The following is a 16,456-nucleotide window of genomic DNA, read 5'->3' as shown; positions in this document are numbered from 1 at the left end:
CTGGCCCACCATGTATACCACATCAGGTGACATGAAAGGCCATGTAGCACCTGACCAATGGAGAGGAATTCAGACTGATCACACCTGAAAGTCTCTTTCTTTTTTTCTTTTTCTTTCTTTCTTTCTTTCTTTTTTTTTTTTTTTTTGTCATTTGGAGTGGATTGATGAAGGAAGAATTTGAATCTTTCAAGGCATGCTCCCTGACCTTGCCTGTTCATAGACAATGCTTCTACAGCCCTTTCTAGGTGCTAAGTTCTGTTCTAAGCACTTTGTGTATTAAGTCCCTTAATTCCCAAGCAATCCAATGAAATAAGTCACATTATTATGGACAGAGAAACAGACACAGAGAATCATTTTCCCAAGACGACACAGCTAGAAAGTGGCATTCCAACTCAGGTGTTCCTACCTTGGAGCCCAAGCCCTTACATGCCACGCTGAATAGTAGGATTAGATGGGGTGGATAGTGCTGTAGTTAGAGCTGGACCCCCAGAATGGATGGAAATGGAAGGTGCTAAGGACAACCGTGCCCAGCGTGGTCCTTACAATGACAGCAGAGTAGGCATGGTAATCACAGTAAGGGGCAATCGATGAAAGCCCTGGAACATGGCATATTGTTCTAGTTCAAGGTCAGTCCTTCCCCTGGCAGGACAGCAAGATACCTTTACTATTCTGCCACCTCTGGCTCTATGCCCCAGTCTGGTGGGAAGCAAGTTCACCACCTCACTATGCTACAGAATAGTATATCTCATGGACCTGAAAAGCATATAGAAGCAACTTCTTAAGATACATTGACATGATACATGTGTGGTGGAATAGAAAATCAAACTCAACAAGAATATACCTTAGCAAAGTCTAGGCTAATTCAGGATTCTGGAGCCTGTGAGGGTCTCCTAATCCAGAGTAAAGGATCGGTGAGAGCACCCTGCTTTCCCTACAACATAGAAGAACAAACAGTACCCGGGAGGTCATTTGGGAAATGTGAGGTAGCACGTACCACATACCATTTAAAATATTCCATTCTGTTGCATTTTGGTTCTAAAAGTGGGCAGCTTTGAGTGGCATCCAGTCCAATATAGGCTATAGTACAAATCTGGTTACTCCCTTCTCATGAACCAGCAGAGCCATGAACACATTTAAGTCGTTTGTATCAATCTCTGTGAAGAGTGTGAGATTTTATCCTACTTGTAAGCTTACAAGGTAGTTCTGGGTGCTGGGTGAAGACACCCAGCCTGCCCATTTGCTCCAAATGTCTTGTAGGCTTCTGTGGTATTCTTCCATCTCTGCCCCTTTATGCACCAACACAAGGAGTGGGGCAATACTTGCTCCCCCCACAAATGAGAATAGTAAAGCCCTGGTGAATTTATTTAGAATTTTCCAATCAGAAAATCTAGAAAGAATTCATTCGCATTTCCATAAATGTTGAGGTTTTGTGTTATATCAACATTTTATTTTAATTACGCATGGGGAAACACATGATCTTTTCAGTGCATATGGACTCTAAATGTTTTAATCCCTCAGAAGTAAATTTGCCCCTGACTCTATCCTCAACTTCGCAAAAAGAAGTGAAACAATGGGTTGATGTTCTGAGATTCACTGCATTATTGTTACTCTGTGACCCAGAAACAGGTGGTGCTGTGTTAAGGAGAATGTCTACTGAATGTTCATGCACAATGGCCCCTTGGACACTGGCAATTTCCCTGGCTGTCTGGGATATATGTCTTGTGCCATAATCCCCAGTACATAGGGTTGTATCCTATAGCTACAGCAGAGTCACTTGGGAAGCAAGGGGTGGACAATGAATGGTTCTGTTTAAGATTTCCCTTAATAAAATCCTGCTGAGATTTTTGCTTACTGTGCCCTGACCTGAGGGCTCTGACAATCAGGTGGTCTCTCTAGCCAGAGTCATAGTGCTTCTACCAGTGACCATGATAATGATTCCCCTGAAGTGGAAACCAAGTCGTCTCTGTAGTTTTTTTTTTTGGTTCCTGGTGTAGGAGGAAACAGGCTCTTCTGGACTAGATGCTTACCTTCTCCTGACGTTGTCACAGCACTGTGCCTCCGCCCCTCCTGAGCTTTCCCAAGAGAGCGTCGCTCTGGTCTCAGAAAGTATTGCCATCTTTTGACTATTTGGGAATGGTGGAAAGAATGACTATTTGGGAATGGCTTGGAGAGAACACACAGAAGTACATCTTTGGGAATTCCACACACTTGTGCATAGGTTTGTAAACAAATACCTTGCCCAGTGTTCTTCCAACACCCCCATAATGGGGGGGGGGTGTCACATTTCCCTCTTTTTAGGTACTACTATCTGGTTTTGAAGTTGAGCTTCAAGAAACCCAGATGGCTTTCTCTTTCATTCCCATGAAGCTTTGCTAGTGCACCTGCAGCTGGGCCTTCTCCCCATGTGCCTTTCCCTGGTGTGACTGCATTTTGCTCATGCTCCTTCTCCAACAGAGCAAGGCTCGGGTGTCCTGATCCCACAGAATGGACTCCAGTCAATAAAAGCTAAAAACTACAGAAACAAATTCCACACAGAGATGTTTATCATTTTATAGTTTTGTAAAAACCTCAAGGAAAATCTTCCATATAAGCATTAACAGAAGAAATTTTCCACATATTAAAAATAGGAAAATAGAATGGAAAATGTATTGACAAATAGCAATTTGAGTTATAAATGGTGATCCTGCTTGCCTTGTTTTTACATTCACTTTTAAATATTGTTCCAGGAATTGTCCTGTCAAACCAGCACATTAAGAGAAGATTGTGATTATCATTGGTTCACTATTCAGATTTTCACCTATGAGCCATCTGATTGATGCTCAAATTTGACAAGTTCACTTTGTTCCTTGCCATAAATTTTTGGCATATATCACTTGGGTGGATGTTATGTATCTGGAACATAAATGCTGTAAAAATTAGTCCCCCCAGCACCACAGCCGCTGCAACAGCTATCAGTGTGTGTCCTGGAAATGGCAATGGAACTTCGTCAACATAAATCTGCAACAGAAAAAGCACAGTCTTTTAGCTTCCTGGATCTAGTCATTTGAGACACTGATTTTTTTTTTTTTTTTTTTTTGAGACACTGAATTTTATAGGATCTCTGTAACAGTGGAGATATTGTTAATCAAATTAGCAAACTTCTGCTCAGATACACACACACATTCAGCATCCACAAAACCTAGAACCCATCTCTGGACAATCTGGCAAGTACACATTTGCACACAATACAGAATATAAATTCTATTGTCCTAGGTCTTTAACCCCAGGGGTCTGCAGGATACTTACACTGCAGGAAAATGCTCTGTATTCAATTACGAGGAAGGGACAGAGTTCTGTGGGAAAACAGGAAATGCCTGCCAACTGCCCAGGGTGACCGGGGAATGCACTTCCTGAGCTGGGTCTTGAAGAGTAAGTGGGTTCCCAGAAGACAAGGAGAAGAACAGGCATTCCAGGGAGAGGGAATAAGCAAGTCCCCTTTTAAGCTGTCATCTTTTTAGAAAATCCCCTATGTACTAGCATAGGGAAACTTCCGTAGATTCAAAATTCTTCCTATACCTGAATGGATAACTAATAAAAACAAGTGCCTAGAAGAGAGATAGGATTGTGGACAGAGGGGCATGGAGGTATCTTTTTCTCAGAGACTAGAGGCAAGGGAGGGTGCCATTTCCATTAACTCTACAAGTGGTGGGTATATAGGAAGTAAGATGGTTCGAGACCAGTGACTTAGGTTTTCTCTGTGAAGTAGGAAGCTACATCACATTTTTGAAGTAGAAGAAAGTAGAGATGAGTGGAAATAGGGCAGTGGCAAATGTGGAGAAATGCTAAGGATCGTTAAACTGCTTTAAGATATAGCTCAAGTTAATAATTAATTAATTGATTAATTAAATTAAATTAAATTAAATTTAAAAAAAAAGATAGAGCTCAAGTTAAAGGTACCACCATCCTCCCAGCAACCAGAGGAGGTATGCTTTTTCTGAGGACCAGCCCTTGTATGCCATCGATTCTTTCATAATTTCTCTGAGATTCATTCTTTCCATTCCATTTTTAATACTGCTACCATGAGCTTTATTACCTGCTTTGCATAAACAAGCCACTCAGCCCCCTCTCTGTGCTGTCAATCGATGTTGACATAATAACAGTGCAAGATTCATCTTTGTAAGACACCTGTCTGTCTATAAAACACTTTTTTAAAAAAAGTGAGGCTGCTTTATTTGCAATGAAAAGAATTTTGACCATATGGAACTGGTTGCCAGAAGTGGGATGTTATAAGTAGCAGAGCTGAAAGGGTGATTCTGGCCAAATGGTGTGGAAAGTGGGGAAAAACTATTTTTTTCCAGCTGGGCAGATGAGTACCTGCACAGTAATGGATCAGCTTGCTTAGCCATCTCCTGGTGTACGGCACAGCCAATGGTGTGTGCCGAGCGGTACTGGAATTATTGGGAATTTGATAGAAAATATTAGATATTGAATGTGATATTCAGGATGGTACTTGTGGTCTTCAGGGTGGTACTACATATAAACAAAAATCTTCCTTTTAAGCCAGACTATCAGAAGAGCTTGGATAATTAGCTTTGTTAAGAAACATCTAGTCCATTTGCAACCACTGAGAGACAAATGTATGCTACCTGTAATCGCAAAAGTGAAATTTCTTTTCTGTGCTGAAGTTGGAAAGAGCCAGAGGAAATAACTCATTGTGATCAAGTCTATTTGGGTTTTGTTTCCATCTTTCTGTTTAGCTTCCTTAGCATTAGATATCTCTCCTCTTAGTCCCCACTGTCCTCATGGCTGACAGCAGTTCCTGGGTCTATAAGCTGTTTTTTTCATTATCATCAAGAAATCCATGTCCTGGCATTTGGAGCAAAACTCCTGTAATTCACTCTGACTGGGCTGTTGTAGATCATGTCTCCATCCCTGAACACCTTTTTTTCAAAAATGTTTAATAGCTTCTTCTTGCTGACAGGAACATTCTAAAGTTAATGACCTCTAAGTTCTCCTACAGTTTGACCCTAACCAGCCTACTTTATTGTACAGAACCTTCCATCCCAGCCAAATGCATACTTCAAAGCCACTTAAGAGATAAGCTTTATGTTTTCTCTTAACTGTGTCTTTTCTGCTGCTGTTCTCTCAACCCAGAATGCCTTCCTTACCCATTTTTTTTTACATAAAATAAAATTTTAGTCACCATACCAGACATTAGAAACATCTCATTTGTTCATTTAAGCCATCCATTACTTTTTAAGAGTAGAAACCTGTATCACCTCTGAATTCTGTATTCACCAGCTAAACTACCACCTCTAAAATTTTTGAAAACAGTTTTTCCTCACATTTTTCCCTTCCAATCTTCTTTGACTATCCAAATATTCCACACCATGTCTAAAAAAGTTAAACCCCAGAATCAAAGAAGAGTGTCTTCTAGACACAATGTCACTTTACTGCCAAAATACTTCATTTCGTGTATCTTAAACACAGAGAATTCACTTAAATAGCTACAGTATAATTACCAATATCAAGGCATTCACACTGAGACAATGCTGTTCTCTAATCTACAGACATTATTCAAATTTTGTCAATTACCCCAATAATGTCCTTTAAGGTACACAAAAGTCCCCATTGTTTCAGGCTACTTTCAAAAGCAGGTGCAACAGTCCCAAGAAACTTACACCCTTTTTCTACTCTTTCCTAATGATTCTCTTCCTTTGTTCACTGTACAATCACTTCCTATCTTTCTTTTATTCATTTTAGTGGTTCCTCCTTCATTCCTGAAGCTTTGTGTCCTTCTGTTAACACTTCTTTTCAGCCTTGAAGAACTTCTTTATGTATTTTTTTAAAAAAGAGAAGTTCTGCCAACAGTGAATTATCTTAGGTTTCCTTCATCTAAGAATGCTTTCATTTTTCCTTCATTCCTGAAGGATAATTTCACTGGATACAGAATTCTGGATTGGCAGTCCTTCCTCCCCACTAACCCCTGTTCGTGGTATATTAAAGATGTCAGGCCCCTTTCTTCTAGCTTCCATGGTTTCTGAGGAAAAATCAGCAGTCATCCAAATTCTTGTTTACTTACATGGCTTTGTTGTTGTTGTTTTGGCTGCTTTCAAGATTTTTTTCTTTATATTTGATTGTTAATAGTTTGATTATGGTATGTTTAGGCAGAATCTCTATATCTTCCTCTGGATTCACTAAGCTTCTTAAATATGTAAACTTGTGTCTTCACCAAATTTGGGACATTTTCAGCCTTTACTTCCTCTTCTTCTCCTCCTTCTCCTTCCTTTCTCTTCCCCCTCCCCTCCCCTTTTACACTCCTCCTCTCCCCTTACCTCGGACTCCTCCCACACCTCCCTTTCCTATGGTACCTCCCCCTTCTCCCTCTTCTCCTCCTCTTCTTCCAACTCCTTCCTTTTTCTGCATCACTCCCTTTTTCTTGTCCTTCATGGACTCTGGGGACATAAATGGCAGACTTTTGATACTGTCACATTGATCCCTGGGGCCATTCTTTTTTAAAAGTCTTTTTTTCTTCAGAGTGTTTTGCTTTCAAATTCACTAATTTTTTTTCCTCTGCATATTTCTTCCACTAGCAAGTCTATCCAGTGATTTTTAAATTTTAAATATTGTATTTTCCAGTTCTAAATTCTCCATTTGGTTCTTTTTTATAGCTTCCATTTCTCTGTTGAGAATTCTTCCCTTTCCCTCTTCAGTCATTTCAAAAGTGTTTACTTTTACCTCACAGAACCTGGTTATCATGGCTGGTTTAAAACATCCATCTGTCTGATCAGTTCATTTGCCATCAGTTGCTTATGGTCTTTTCTTTTGAGGATTGATTATAGTTTCTTAGTTATTGGCATATTGAGTAATTTTGGATTTTATCCTGGACATGTAAGATGTTTCTGTTGTGAGACTCTGAGTCCTATTAAGAATTCTCTGGAAAACTTTGGGGTTTTTGTTTGTTTTAGCAGCTGGCCACACTGGTTGAGTTTGGATCAAATTACGCTTTACTCTCTGTGGTGGCTCCAGTGTCAGTTCAGTTTCAAAACTTTGGCTGTGCTCTTGTGTCTTTTTGGTTCCTGTGTTACTCAGGGGTTATTCCAGAACTGAAGTGGTATTTATATTACAGGTTTATTTTGAAGTCTTTGCTATGCTTTTTTTCCCCTTTTGTTTATTTTTTGAAAGACTATTTTCACCAGTTTTATTTTATTTTGTTTTTTAAGTTTTTATTTAAATTCCAGTTAGTTAACTGGAACACATTTACAGCAGCATGGATCCATTACTGGGGCTGGCCTTAGGGCAGGGTCAGGATAGAGAAAGGAGAGGGGTGGGGAAATAGGGAGGAGGGGGAGAGGGAAAGAGGAAGGAAAGGAGGAAGGGGAGAGAGAGAGATTTTATTTTTGATAATGTGGTATCAGTATTTGATAATGAGTGAGTGAGTCATTAATCAATTTAATCAAATCCACATTCCTTCTCACCCCATCTCCCCCACAGGTAGCAAATGTCATTATATGAAGAAGCATAATTGAATTATTGCACATCATGTGGTAATTTGGGGAGATTGATTTTGGTTTCCAAATCTCGGATCTTGATAGCTTTTAGCAATGAATTCAATGAACAATGAAGATAGTCAGGAAGATTGTAATGGAAACTAAAATGCTATAGACATATGTTTCTTTGGGGACATGGCATGAGAGGAGAGGTGGTAAAAGTCTGAAAACGGAGTTAAAAATGGAAGATGGAGAGAGAACATAAACAAATACAGGCACTTTCTAAATTTTTCCCACTGTTGATGGGTCCTGCTACGTGTCACACACACTACCTTCATCATTACTGACAATGTCATCCCTGTTCTCCAGCATCTCCTGTCTCCAGGCCTTGTCCATCACACAAATTACACCATTTTCCTTTTTCGTGTCTCTTGCAGACACTTGTCATGTGACTTCCCCAGCCATCACCCCACCAGTACCTTATGCATTTACTGTACCTGAAATTCTTCAACTAAGTTACAAAAAGTGACTCCTGGAACTACGGACACTCTGAAGTGAAAAAGCTCAGAGCCCTGTGGAAAAAACACACCTGCTCAGTAGCAACACAGACACGAATGTTTCTTTACGCTAAAATACACAGTAGAGCCACTCTCCCTATAGGTGTTGCATAGAAAAATCCAATTTCCTTCCTAAGGCTCTTGGGCATCTACTTCGTGTATCAAAATGAAAATGGAGGAAGAAGGACAATAGCTGAAATTTCTTTTTAGAATGAAGAAACATAAACATAAAACCTAACATGGCCTGGACAAATAATTTGGGCTAATCTTCGTATTCATGGTTTTGATACGTCCACTTGTTTTTACTGACTTTTGCAACAATTACCTGGATTATATCAGCTTCATGTGTTCTTACAGACAGCTGGAACTGGAAGACATACCTGTGTATGTCCAGATGAAGGATACCAAACCCGTTTTAGTCCCTAAATTTTGAAAATACCCTTTCTGCTCCACCTTAAAAATAATCATTAGTTTTGCCTACCAACTCCAAAAATAGTTAAGTTAATGTTAAATTCAACTTTCAGATACCTTTAGAAATAATAATATCAAGAGAAAGAGAGGAAAAATAAATACCCTCCATATATTTTAAAGATACAGTTTCTACCATTGATGGACACTTAGACTTTAAAACTTAAGCCAATCTTAGTGTAGACATGTATGTTTTATTTCAACTCAAAACAGGAAAAACAAAAGTGCTGTCAACTCACCTTTATACTTAAGTTGAGGCCTAAAGGATTATAAACTGGAGCATTAAGACGGTGTTCTAAGTAATTTTTCAACTTCTTTACATTTGCTGGTACACTGTGTTCTACAAGTATATGAAGTGTATTTTAAGCACATTTATGTTATTTTCACATTTTGCCTAAAATGTGCTATGTAATCAAGGTATAATAAAGGATTTCACTCTGCAACATGGCTAAGTTGTCCCAGACGTTTGGTTTGCTTTGACTATATAGAAAATATATTTAGGAAATATTAGGCCTTACAGCTAACATTTCATCTCCTCAGGGACGTTTGTCAAGAAGGACAAGACCTGTGGGGCGCATGGGTGCCTCAGTCAGTGAAGTGTGTGACTCTTGATTTCAGCTCAGGTCATGACCTCAGGGTTGTGAGATCTAACCCCACACTGGGCTCCGAGCTGGGCCTGGAACCTGCTGAAGATTCTCTCTCTCCCTCTACCCCTTACCCCCTCCTGCTTGTGGACTCATTCAGGGTGACCTTTCCTTCCAGCTGCATGCTCTTGACCATTCCTAACCTGCACATACTTTGTATCTTTGGCAAAGAGATAATTCAACCTTAGACGTTGCTAAATAATTTTCAATAAGGTAACAGAAAACTTTCATAATAGGATCACTTAAATCTTTTCTAAAAGAGCGATCGGGTATTCTTGCCTTTCTTACAATTCTTTCTAAGACCAGATATATAATGTGGGGATTGACAATTGCAGTGATATAATGGTACAGGAGATCTACAGGGATTAACAATTGTAGTGGTATAACGGTACAGGAGATCTACAGGAAAAAAAGCTCTGATAGTAGCATTTGCCAATTTTTGTGGATTTAATAGTCTTGCCATGGCTAATTGCAAGCTACTAATGGCTTAACAATCGGTACATGAAATGTTTGAATATTTGACAGTCAGTGCTCAAAAGCTTGTAACATTAGGCTCCAGCACACCACAGAAAATTGGGATGTTAGTTAAAACAAAATATTTAGTAGTTTTCTTTGCTAGATTTTCATTTCAACAATGCATATAGTGAGCAGAGTAAAACTCACTGAATACCCAGTGTCTGGATACTTGGTAACATATTAATGGCTGATCAAAATTTCATTTAATTGTATCTATGTATTTATCTATGTACTGATTGAACAATTTCATCAAAGTGTTTACATACACAAAATGTACAGGAAAGAGTTGAATATTCAAGGTAAAATTGAATTGTGGTAAATTGCATTTTTCTTTTTAAAAAATTTTTATTGATTGATTGATTGATTAATCACTCTTATTTTTTTTTTTTTTTTTAGTAGGCTACATGTCCAGCATGGAGCCAGACTAGGGGCTTGAGTTCACGACCCAAGATCAATACCTAAGCTGAGATCAAGAGTCAGATGTTTAACCAACTGAGCCAACCAGGGGCCCCAAAGATTTTACTTTTAAGTAAGCTCTACTCCCACTGTGGTGTTCAAACTTATAACCTCAAAATCAAGAGTCACATGCTCTACTCACTGAGCCAGCCAGGTGCCCCTCATTTTTCTTATTAAAAAAAAAAAATTCTGCATCTTTTAAATTATTTTACCATAGAATTTTGAAGAAACTTGGCTTGTAAAATTAGGAGGTAGATTCTCTCTCTCTCTCTCTCTTTTTCAAGTTTTATTTATTTAAGTAATCTCTATACCCAAGGTAAAACTTGAATTCATGACCCTGAGATCATATGCTCTTTGGACTGAGCCATCCTGGTGCCCCTAGAAGACAGGTTCTATAGGCTATCTGGCCATACATTTTAGAACTTCCTCTGTAGCATTGCAAAAGCAGTCTAAAAAGACAACTAGACCAACATGTAGCACAAATTCTATCATTTTTGCTACTCATCTACAAAATGGCTTTCAAATGTTTTATGATTCAAATTGTTCAAAAATGCTTTCATGCCGTGAAATTGAGGGCATGGAAAGTAATAATGAAATACATGGGAGACAAGAGGAGGAGAGTGAACAGCAATGTGCCAGTCGATTCAAATTCTTCTCCAAAGAAGGGTGCCTGGGTGGTTCAGTCATTTAGGTGTCCAACTCTTGGCTGCTTCTTGCATAAACAGGTTTTATAAGCCACTTACCTGGGTAATAACAACATTAATTTTAAGACAAAATAACCATACAAGAAAGCAAACCCTACTTAGTTTCCAGTTTTCTCTGCTATTCACTTCAGTCACAGTAACCAGATATGGAGTTTCCACCGGGATATGTCCATCCTCACTGTAAATTTTCAAAGAAATTGGATATTGTGTAACTGGAAACTTAAAACGAGGAACCTAAAATTCAAATACCAAGAAAGAATGTCAAAACTCAAGACTAATTTCATTTCCTCATAAAGAGTGAATAGGCACATTTCTCTAAGAGTTTGGCCATTCTAAATGACATGTGCCTCTTAGGGTTCCCGCCTCCTCAGCACATGAAAAACAATCTGTCTTACAGGAGAGTGAGCATGAGCTCCCAAAGTAATACACAAACATTGTGGTAACAAAATTTGTAATTTCCTTTTGGCCCTTTCAGGAATTTGCTGTGACGGTATTCAAACTTTGTTGGATAACTGGTATCTCACAGGGCAGCGCATGAATTGGATCTTGCCCGCCTCCCTCCCACCTCTCTCCTGGCCAGCCATGATCTCTCAGCCACACTCCTGAAGCTTGGGCTCTGGGGTCAGAGTTCAAATGCAGCTTTCCCACATATTAATGATGCGATCTTCGACAAACTACCTGGCCTGTCTGTGCCTCAAAATTAATGAGACAAATCATGGGGGCGCCTGGGTGGCTCAGTGGTTAAGCCGCTGCCTTCGGCTCAGGTCATGATCTCAGGGTCCTGGGATCGAGTCCCGCATCGGGCTCTCTGCTCGGCAGGGAGCCTGCTTCCCTCTCTCTCTCTCTGCCTGCCTCTCCATCTACTTGTGATTTCTCTCTGTCAAATAAATAAATAAATAATCTTTAAAAAAAAAAAAAAAATGAGACAAATCATGGAAAATGCTTAGCGCAGTGTTTAGTAGATAGTAAATGCCCAAGAAATATTATTGTAATTCAGTGAGGGGAGAATTATAGGGGTATATGTAACAATCCTCATAATTCACTGCTAATGTTGTGCTCAATATGGTATTAAATGGTTTTATCTTTACATAAAGGATAAATATATAGATAGATCTACATATGGAGAGATATACCTATAAATATATACATATCTCTTTCTATAGATATATAGACTGAGAGAGAGAGAGCTATATAGAGAGACTCCATAGTCTATATATATAGACTATATATATATAGAGAGAGAGTCTATGATGCTACGATATAGTCTTACAAGGCCTTGAAAAAGACCTACTTGAAAGTTATATTAAGTGCATTTAACTTAGCTAATGCAAACACCAATATCCATCTGATACACCTTTAAATGCTTTGAAACTAGCAGAATAAAATATATGACACAGAAACCATTCTCTTAACCAACAGACTATACTGTCTTCTGTTTTGTCACTACTCCCAAACTGAGCTCCTTGGTTAAAGGACTTCGACTTCTATATTCCCAGTACTGATACACATTAGATACTCAATAATTTTTGAAGGAATCTGTATCCATTGTAATCTACTGTAGTGTATGACAGGCTACAAATTGTTTAGGGTGTCTTTATAAGAATGCTGCGAAATGGGCAGCGTGATGCGCATATTACTCTGTTTTGCAAAGGTGGTTCATTACCTTGTTTAGGGACATTTAAATCCAGATCCTCCTAGTCTGTCTTGTTTAGTTCTATGTCATAATAAGACATTACTTCCACATCTTAACTTTCATATTGAATCAAAATGCACACTTCAGAATCTTGTATTAATATGAAAATACTTTGTCTTCAGGCAATTAAAAATGACCTTACCTTTTCTCTGCAATCTGAGAAAGCAACAGCATGTGAAAACTTCTGATCATTTGTGCAATTACACTCCTCCCGAGTAGACATGTTAGCGCACTGTTTGAATTTACCAGATCTCTGCAAAGAGAATACAGATTGACTTGCTTTTTGTGCAGCAGGATTTCTGCAGATTAAGTAAATGTTCGCTAGATATTTGTCTCCCGAATGAAAAATATCCCTGAGAAGGTAAGAGGGGGAAAATTCCTTTGGTAATGGACTAAAAGTATGGTATTTCTGAATTTTGTTTCCTTGCTTGGTAATTTGAACTCAAGTATCAGCTGCTTGCCAGGTTGATGTTTAACATGTATTGGACCTTCAAAGTCTGTGTTATTCTGAAGGCAGCACATCAGGACCATAAGACTTCCTGTTCTGGATCCCTCCCATCACAGGCATGAAGACAGAGACCTAGAAGCAGCAGATGTGTTGTGATGGGGCTGTGAACTTGACGGAACCCTCTCCAAGTCTACCGTTTCATGCTTGCCCTTCTTTGTGGCATTCACTAGTTCACTAATAATTTAAAATCTCCATTTTAACTGTCCATTTGTCATTCATTATTTTATTTGATCACTCTTGCTAGAGATTGGCTTTTGATTTTGATAATCAGCTCTATTTGTTTTAAATGTTATTCTTCCTTTTACTTTTTTTTTAAAGGATTACCATCCCTCCCCCCAGCTTTTTTTTCTCTTCTTCCTTTTATTGAGAAAAAATGTACCATTTAAACCATTTTTGAATGTACAATTTGGTGAGTTTTTGTACATTTGCAATGTTGTTCAATCATCACAGCTGTCTAATTCCAGAACACTGTTATCGCCCCAAACAGAAACCCTGTACATATTAATAGTTACTCCTGCTTGGCTCAGTTGGTGGAATATGCGACTCTTGACCTCAGGGTTGTGAGTTCAAGCCCCATGTTAGATGTAGAGATTACTTAAGAATAAAATCTTAAAAGAATAGTTACTCTTCATTTCCCCTCCCCCCAGCCCATCTAATCATTCTATTTTCTATCTCTACGAATTTTCCTATTCCAGACATCTTATGTAAGTGGAAATATACAATATGGCCTTTTGTGTCTGTTTTCTTTTGTTCAAATATTGTTTTTGAGGTTCACCCATGCTGTGGAATATGGCAATACTTCATTCCTCTTTATGACTGAGTAATATTCCATTGTGGGGATATTGCCTATTTTGTTTATGCATTCATCAGTTAATGGATATTTGGTTGTTTCCCCTCTTTGGCTATTACCAATAACGCTGGTATAAATTTTCTGTTTGAACATACATTTTCAATTTGGGGGGGGGGGGAGATGTATAGCCAGGAGTAAAATTGCTGGGCCATAGAATAATTCTGTATGTTTAACTTCTGAAGACCTGCCAAAATGTTTGCCACAACAGCTGCCCATATCATATCCTCCTCAGCAATGGATGAGAGTTCCAATTTTTCCACATTTTCACCAACATTTGTCATTTTCCATTAAAAAGATTATTACAGGCATCCAAATGGGCTAGGTGTGGTATCTCATTGTGATTTTGATTTACATTTACATAAGGATTAACTAATCAAACATTGTTCATGGGTTTCTTGGCCATCTGTGTATCTTTTTTGGAGGACTCCCTACTCAGAGACTTCATCTATGTCTGACTGGGTGGTTTGTCTCCTGGTTGTGGAATTGTAAGAGATCTTGAGAGAATCTGGATACCAGATCCTTAACAGATAAATGAACTGCAAATATTGTTTCCCATTCAGTGAGTATCTTTTAACTTTCTCGACAGTGTCCTTTTACCCACACATGAAAGTTTTTAATTTTGATGGAGTTAAAATTTATTTATTTCTCTGTTGTTGCTTGCAATTTAGGGCCATAGTTAACAAATCATCACCTTACCAAAGAGACAAAGGTATACACTTATACAACCATAAAAGAGTTTTGTGTTTTAGCCCTTACATTTAGGTTTTCAATCCATCTTAGGTTAATTTTTGCATCTGGTGTAAGATAGGTGATCAAATTCATCCTATTCAATGTAGGTATTCATTCAGTTGTCGTGGCACCATTTGTTGAAAAACCTACTCTCTCTCCTTCGAGTGGTCTTGGCTCAAGTGTCAAAACTCAGTTGACCACAGATGTATGGGTTTATTTCTGGATTCTCAATTCTATTCCATGGATATGTATTTCTATCCTTTATCACACTGTGCCATTATCACACTGGTTTGATTACCATGGCTTTATAGTAAATTTTGAAAATGGGAAGTGGGGGTTCTCCCACACTTTGTTTTCTTTTTTCAAGATGGTTTTGGCTGTTCAGAGTCTCTTGAAATTCCTTATGAATTTTAAAATCAGCTTTTGCATTCATGCAAAAAAGACATTTGGAATTTCAATAGGGAATGCATTTCATCTGTAAGTCAGTTTGGGGAGTATGGCCCCTGTAAGAATATTAAGTCTTCCAGTCATGAACATGGGATCTTTCTCACACTTAGTTCCCCTTTAACTTCTTCAGCTATGTTTTGCAGCTTTCACTGTCCAATTTCTGTATTTGCCACACTCTTGTGGCTGGCACTGTGCTAGGTATGAAAGATACAGTAGAGAGTAAAATAGATTTCAAAACAACAACCACCACCTTGACTTAATATAATTTACCTTTTTCATGAAACACAATAAATAAAGCAAATGAGTAAAATCTGGAAAATTGTAATAAGTGCACTGAAGAAAAATAAAGGAGAGAAGGGGGACAGGGAGTGGGTACCACTGGGTGTGCAGCTTCCAATTTTAATTAGCGTGGTCAAGGCAGGCCTCACAATGATTGTGACATTTAAGCTAAGACCTGAAGACAGTGACAGAATGTGCCATGAGCTATCTGGCAGAGGAGCATGCCAGATGAATACCTTTGGCTGCAGAGGCCCTGAGCTTGAAATACGTCTGGCATATTTGAAGAACTGCATGGAGGCCAGTGTGGCTAGAGCAATTAACCTCGGGGGAAATCAGGTCAGATGGAATGCCAAGGCCAAGTCATGAAGGACCTGATAGACCACCATGAGAATTTGGCTTTTGTTCTGAATTACATGGAATGACAAGAGTTTAGAGCAAAAGAAACAAGCATTTTATGTCTTTGCATATGTATGTGTGCAGATACACAATGCATATGCACATGGAAGGGGTGTGAATGTCTGTTTGTGTATGTCTACAGGCAGGCAGCTGTGTTCTTCTGGAGAGAGATTCCACAGGTATCTGTGAGGTTTCCTCAAGAAACTACCCCATCACGTACTCTTCCTCTCAACCTCATGGTTTCTATTCTTTCTATCTTGTTCACTCCACATTCCAGAGAGACAGAGGGCTGCTGGGTTTGGTTGTTTTCTAGGCAGAACCTTGGTAGGAGCTTAAATGTGCCCTGTTGGATCAAATAGTCTTCTTTCCTTTAGGACACTATTTGTTTCACTGGGCTAGACATGTGAGATGGGTCTGGGGGCTCCCTTCATCTGAGAAAAGATACTCTTACCCCACTAATCCCCTTTGAAATCCAAAGAGAAACCAGGGAGAGGTCAGGAGAAGCATTCTGTTTATTGAGTTCTTAGCTCCAAAACCACATCCAGAAATAGCAGACAGCTAATGGGGCACCTGGCTGGTTTAGTTGGTTAGGCCTCTGACTTTGGGTCAGGTCATGATCTCAGGGTCCTGAGATTGAGCTCCACATCAGGGTCCCTGCTCTGTGAGAGTCTGCTTCTCCCTTTCCCTCTCCTCCTGCCCCTTCCCCAATCATGCTCTCTTTGTGTCTCTCTTAAATAAAT

At 39.0% G+C, this 16,456-nt stretch overlaps 1 protein-coding gene across 1 annotated transcript in view; it reads right to left on the bottom strand.

Annotated features, from left to right (window-relative positions):
- Nucleotides 1-2,552: 2,552 nt before the first annotated feature.
- The window catches only part of CATSPERB (cation channel sperm associated auxiliary subunit beta), a 127,994-nt gene continuing 114,090 nt past the window's right edge, over nucleotides 2,553-16,456 (bottom strand). Inside the window, 5 exon segments of the mRNA XM_059372153.1 lie at nucleotides 2,553-2,997; nucleotides 7,967-8,041; nucleotides 8,734-8,834; nucleotides 10,913-11,048; nucleotides 12,650-12,760. Of these exon segments, the coding sequence (XP_059228136.1) occupies nucleotides 2,782-2,997; nucleotides 7,967-8,041; nucleotides 8,734-8,834; nucleotides 10,913-11,048; nucleotides 12,650-12,760 (639 nt within the window). The 3' untranslated portion in view covers nucleotides 2,553-2,781.

Source organism: Mustela nigripes, chromosome 13, assembly GCF_022355385.1.
Source record: "Mustela nigripes isolate SB6536 chromosome 13, MUSNIG.SB6536, whole genome shotgun sequence".
Taxonomy (NCBI): Eukaryota; Metazoa; Chordata; class Mammalia; order Carnivora; family Mustelidae; genus Mustela; species Mustela nigripes.
This window is presented reverse-complemented; position numbering and strand designations above follow the sequence as displayed.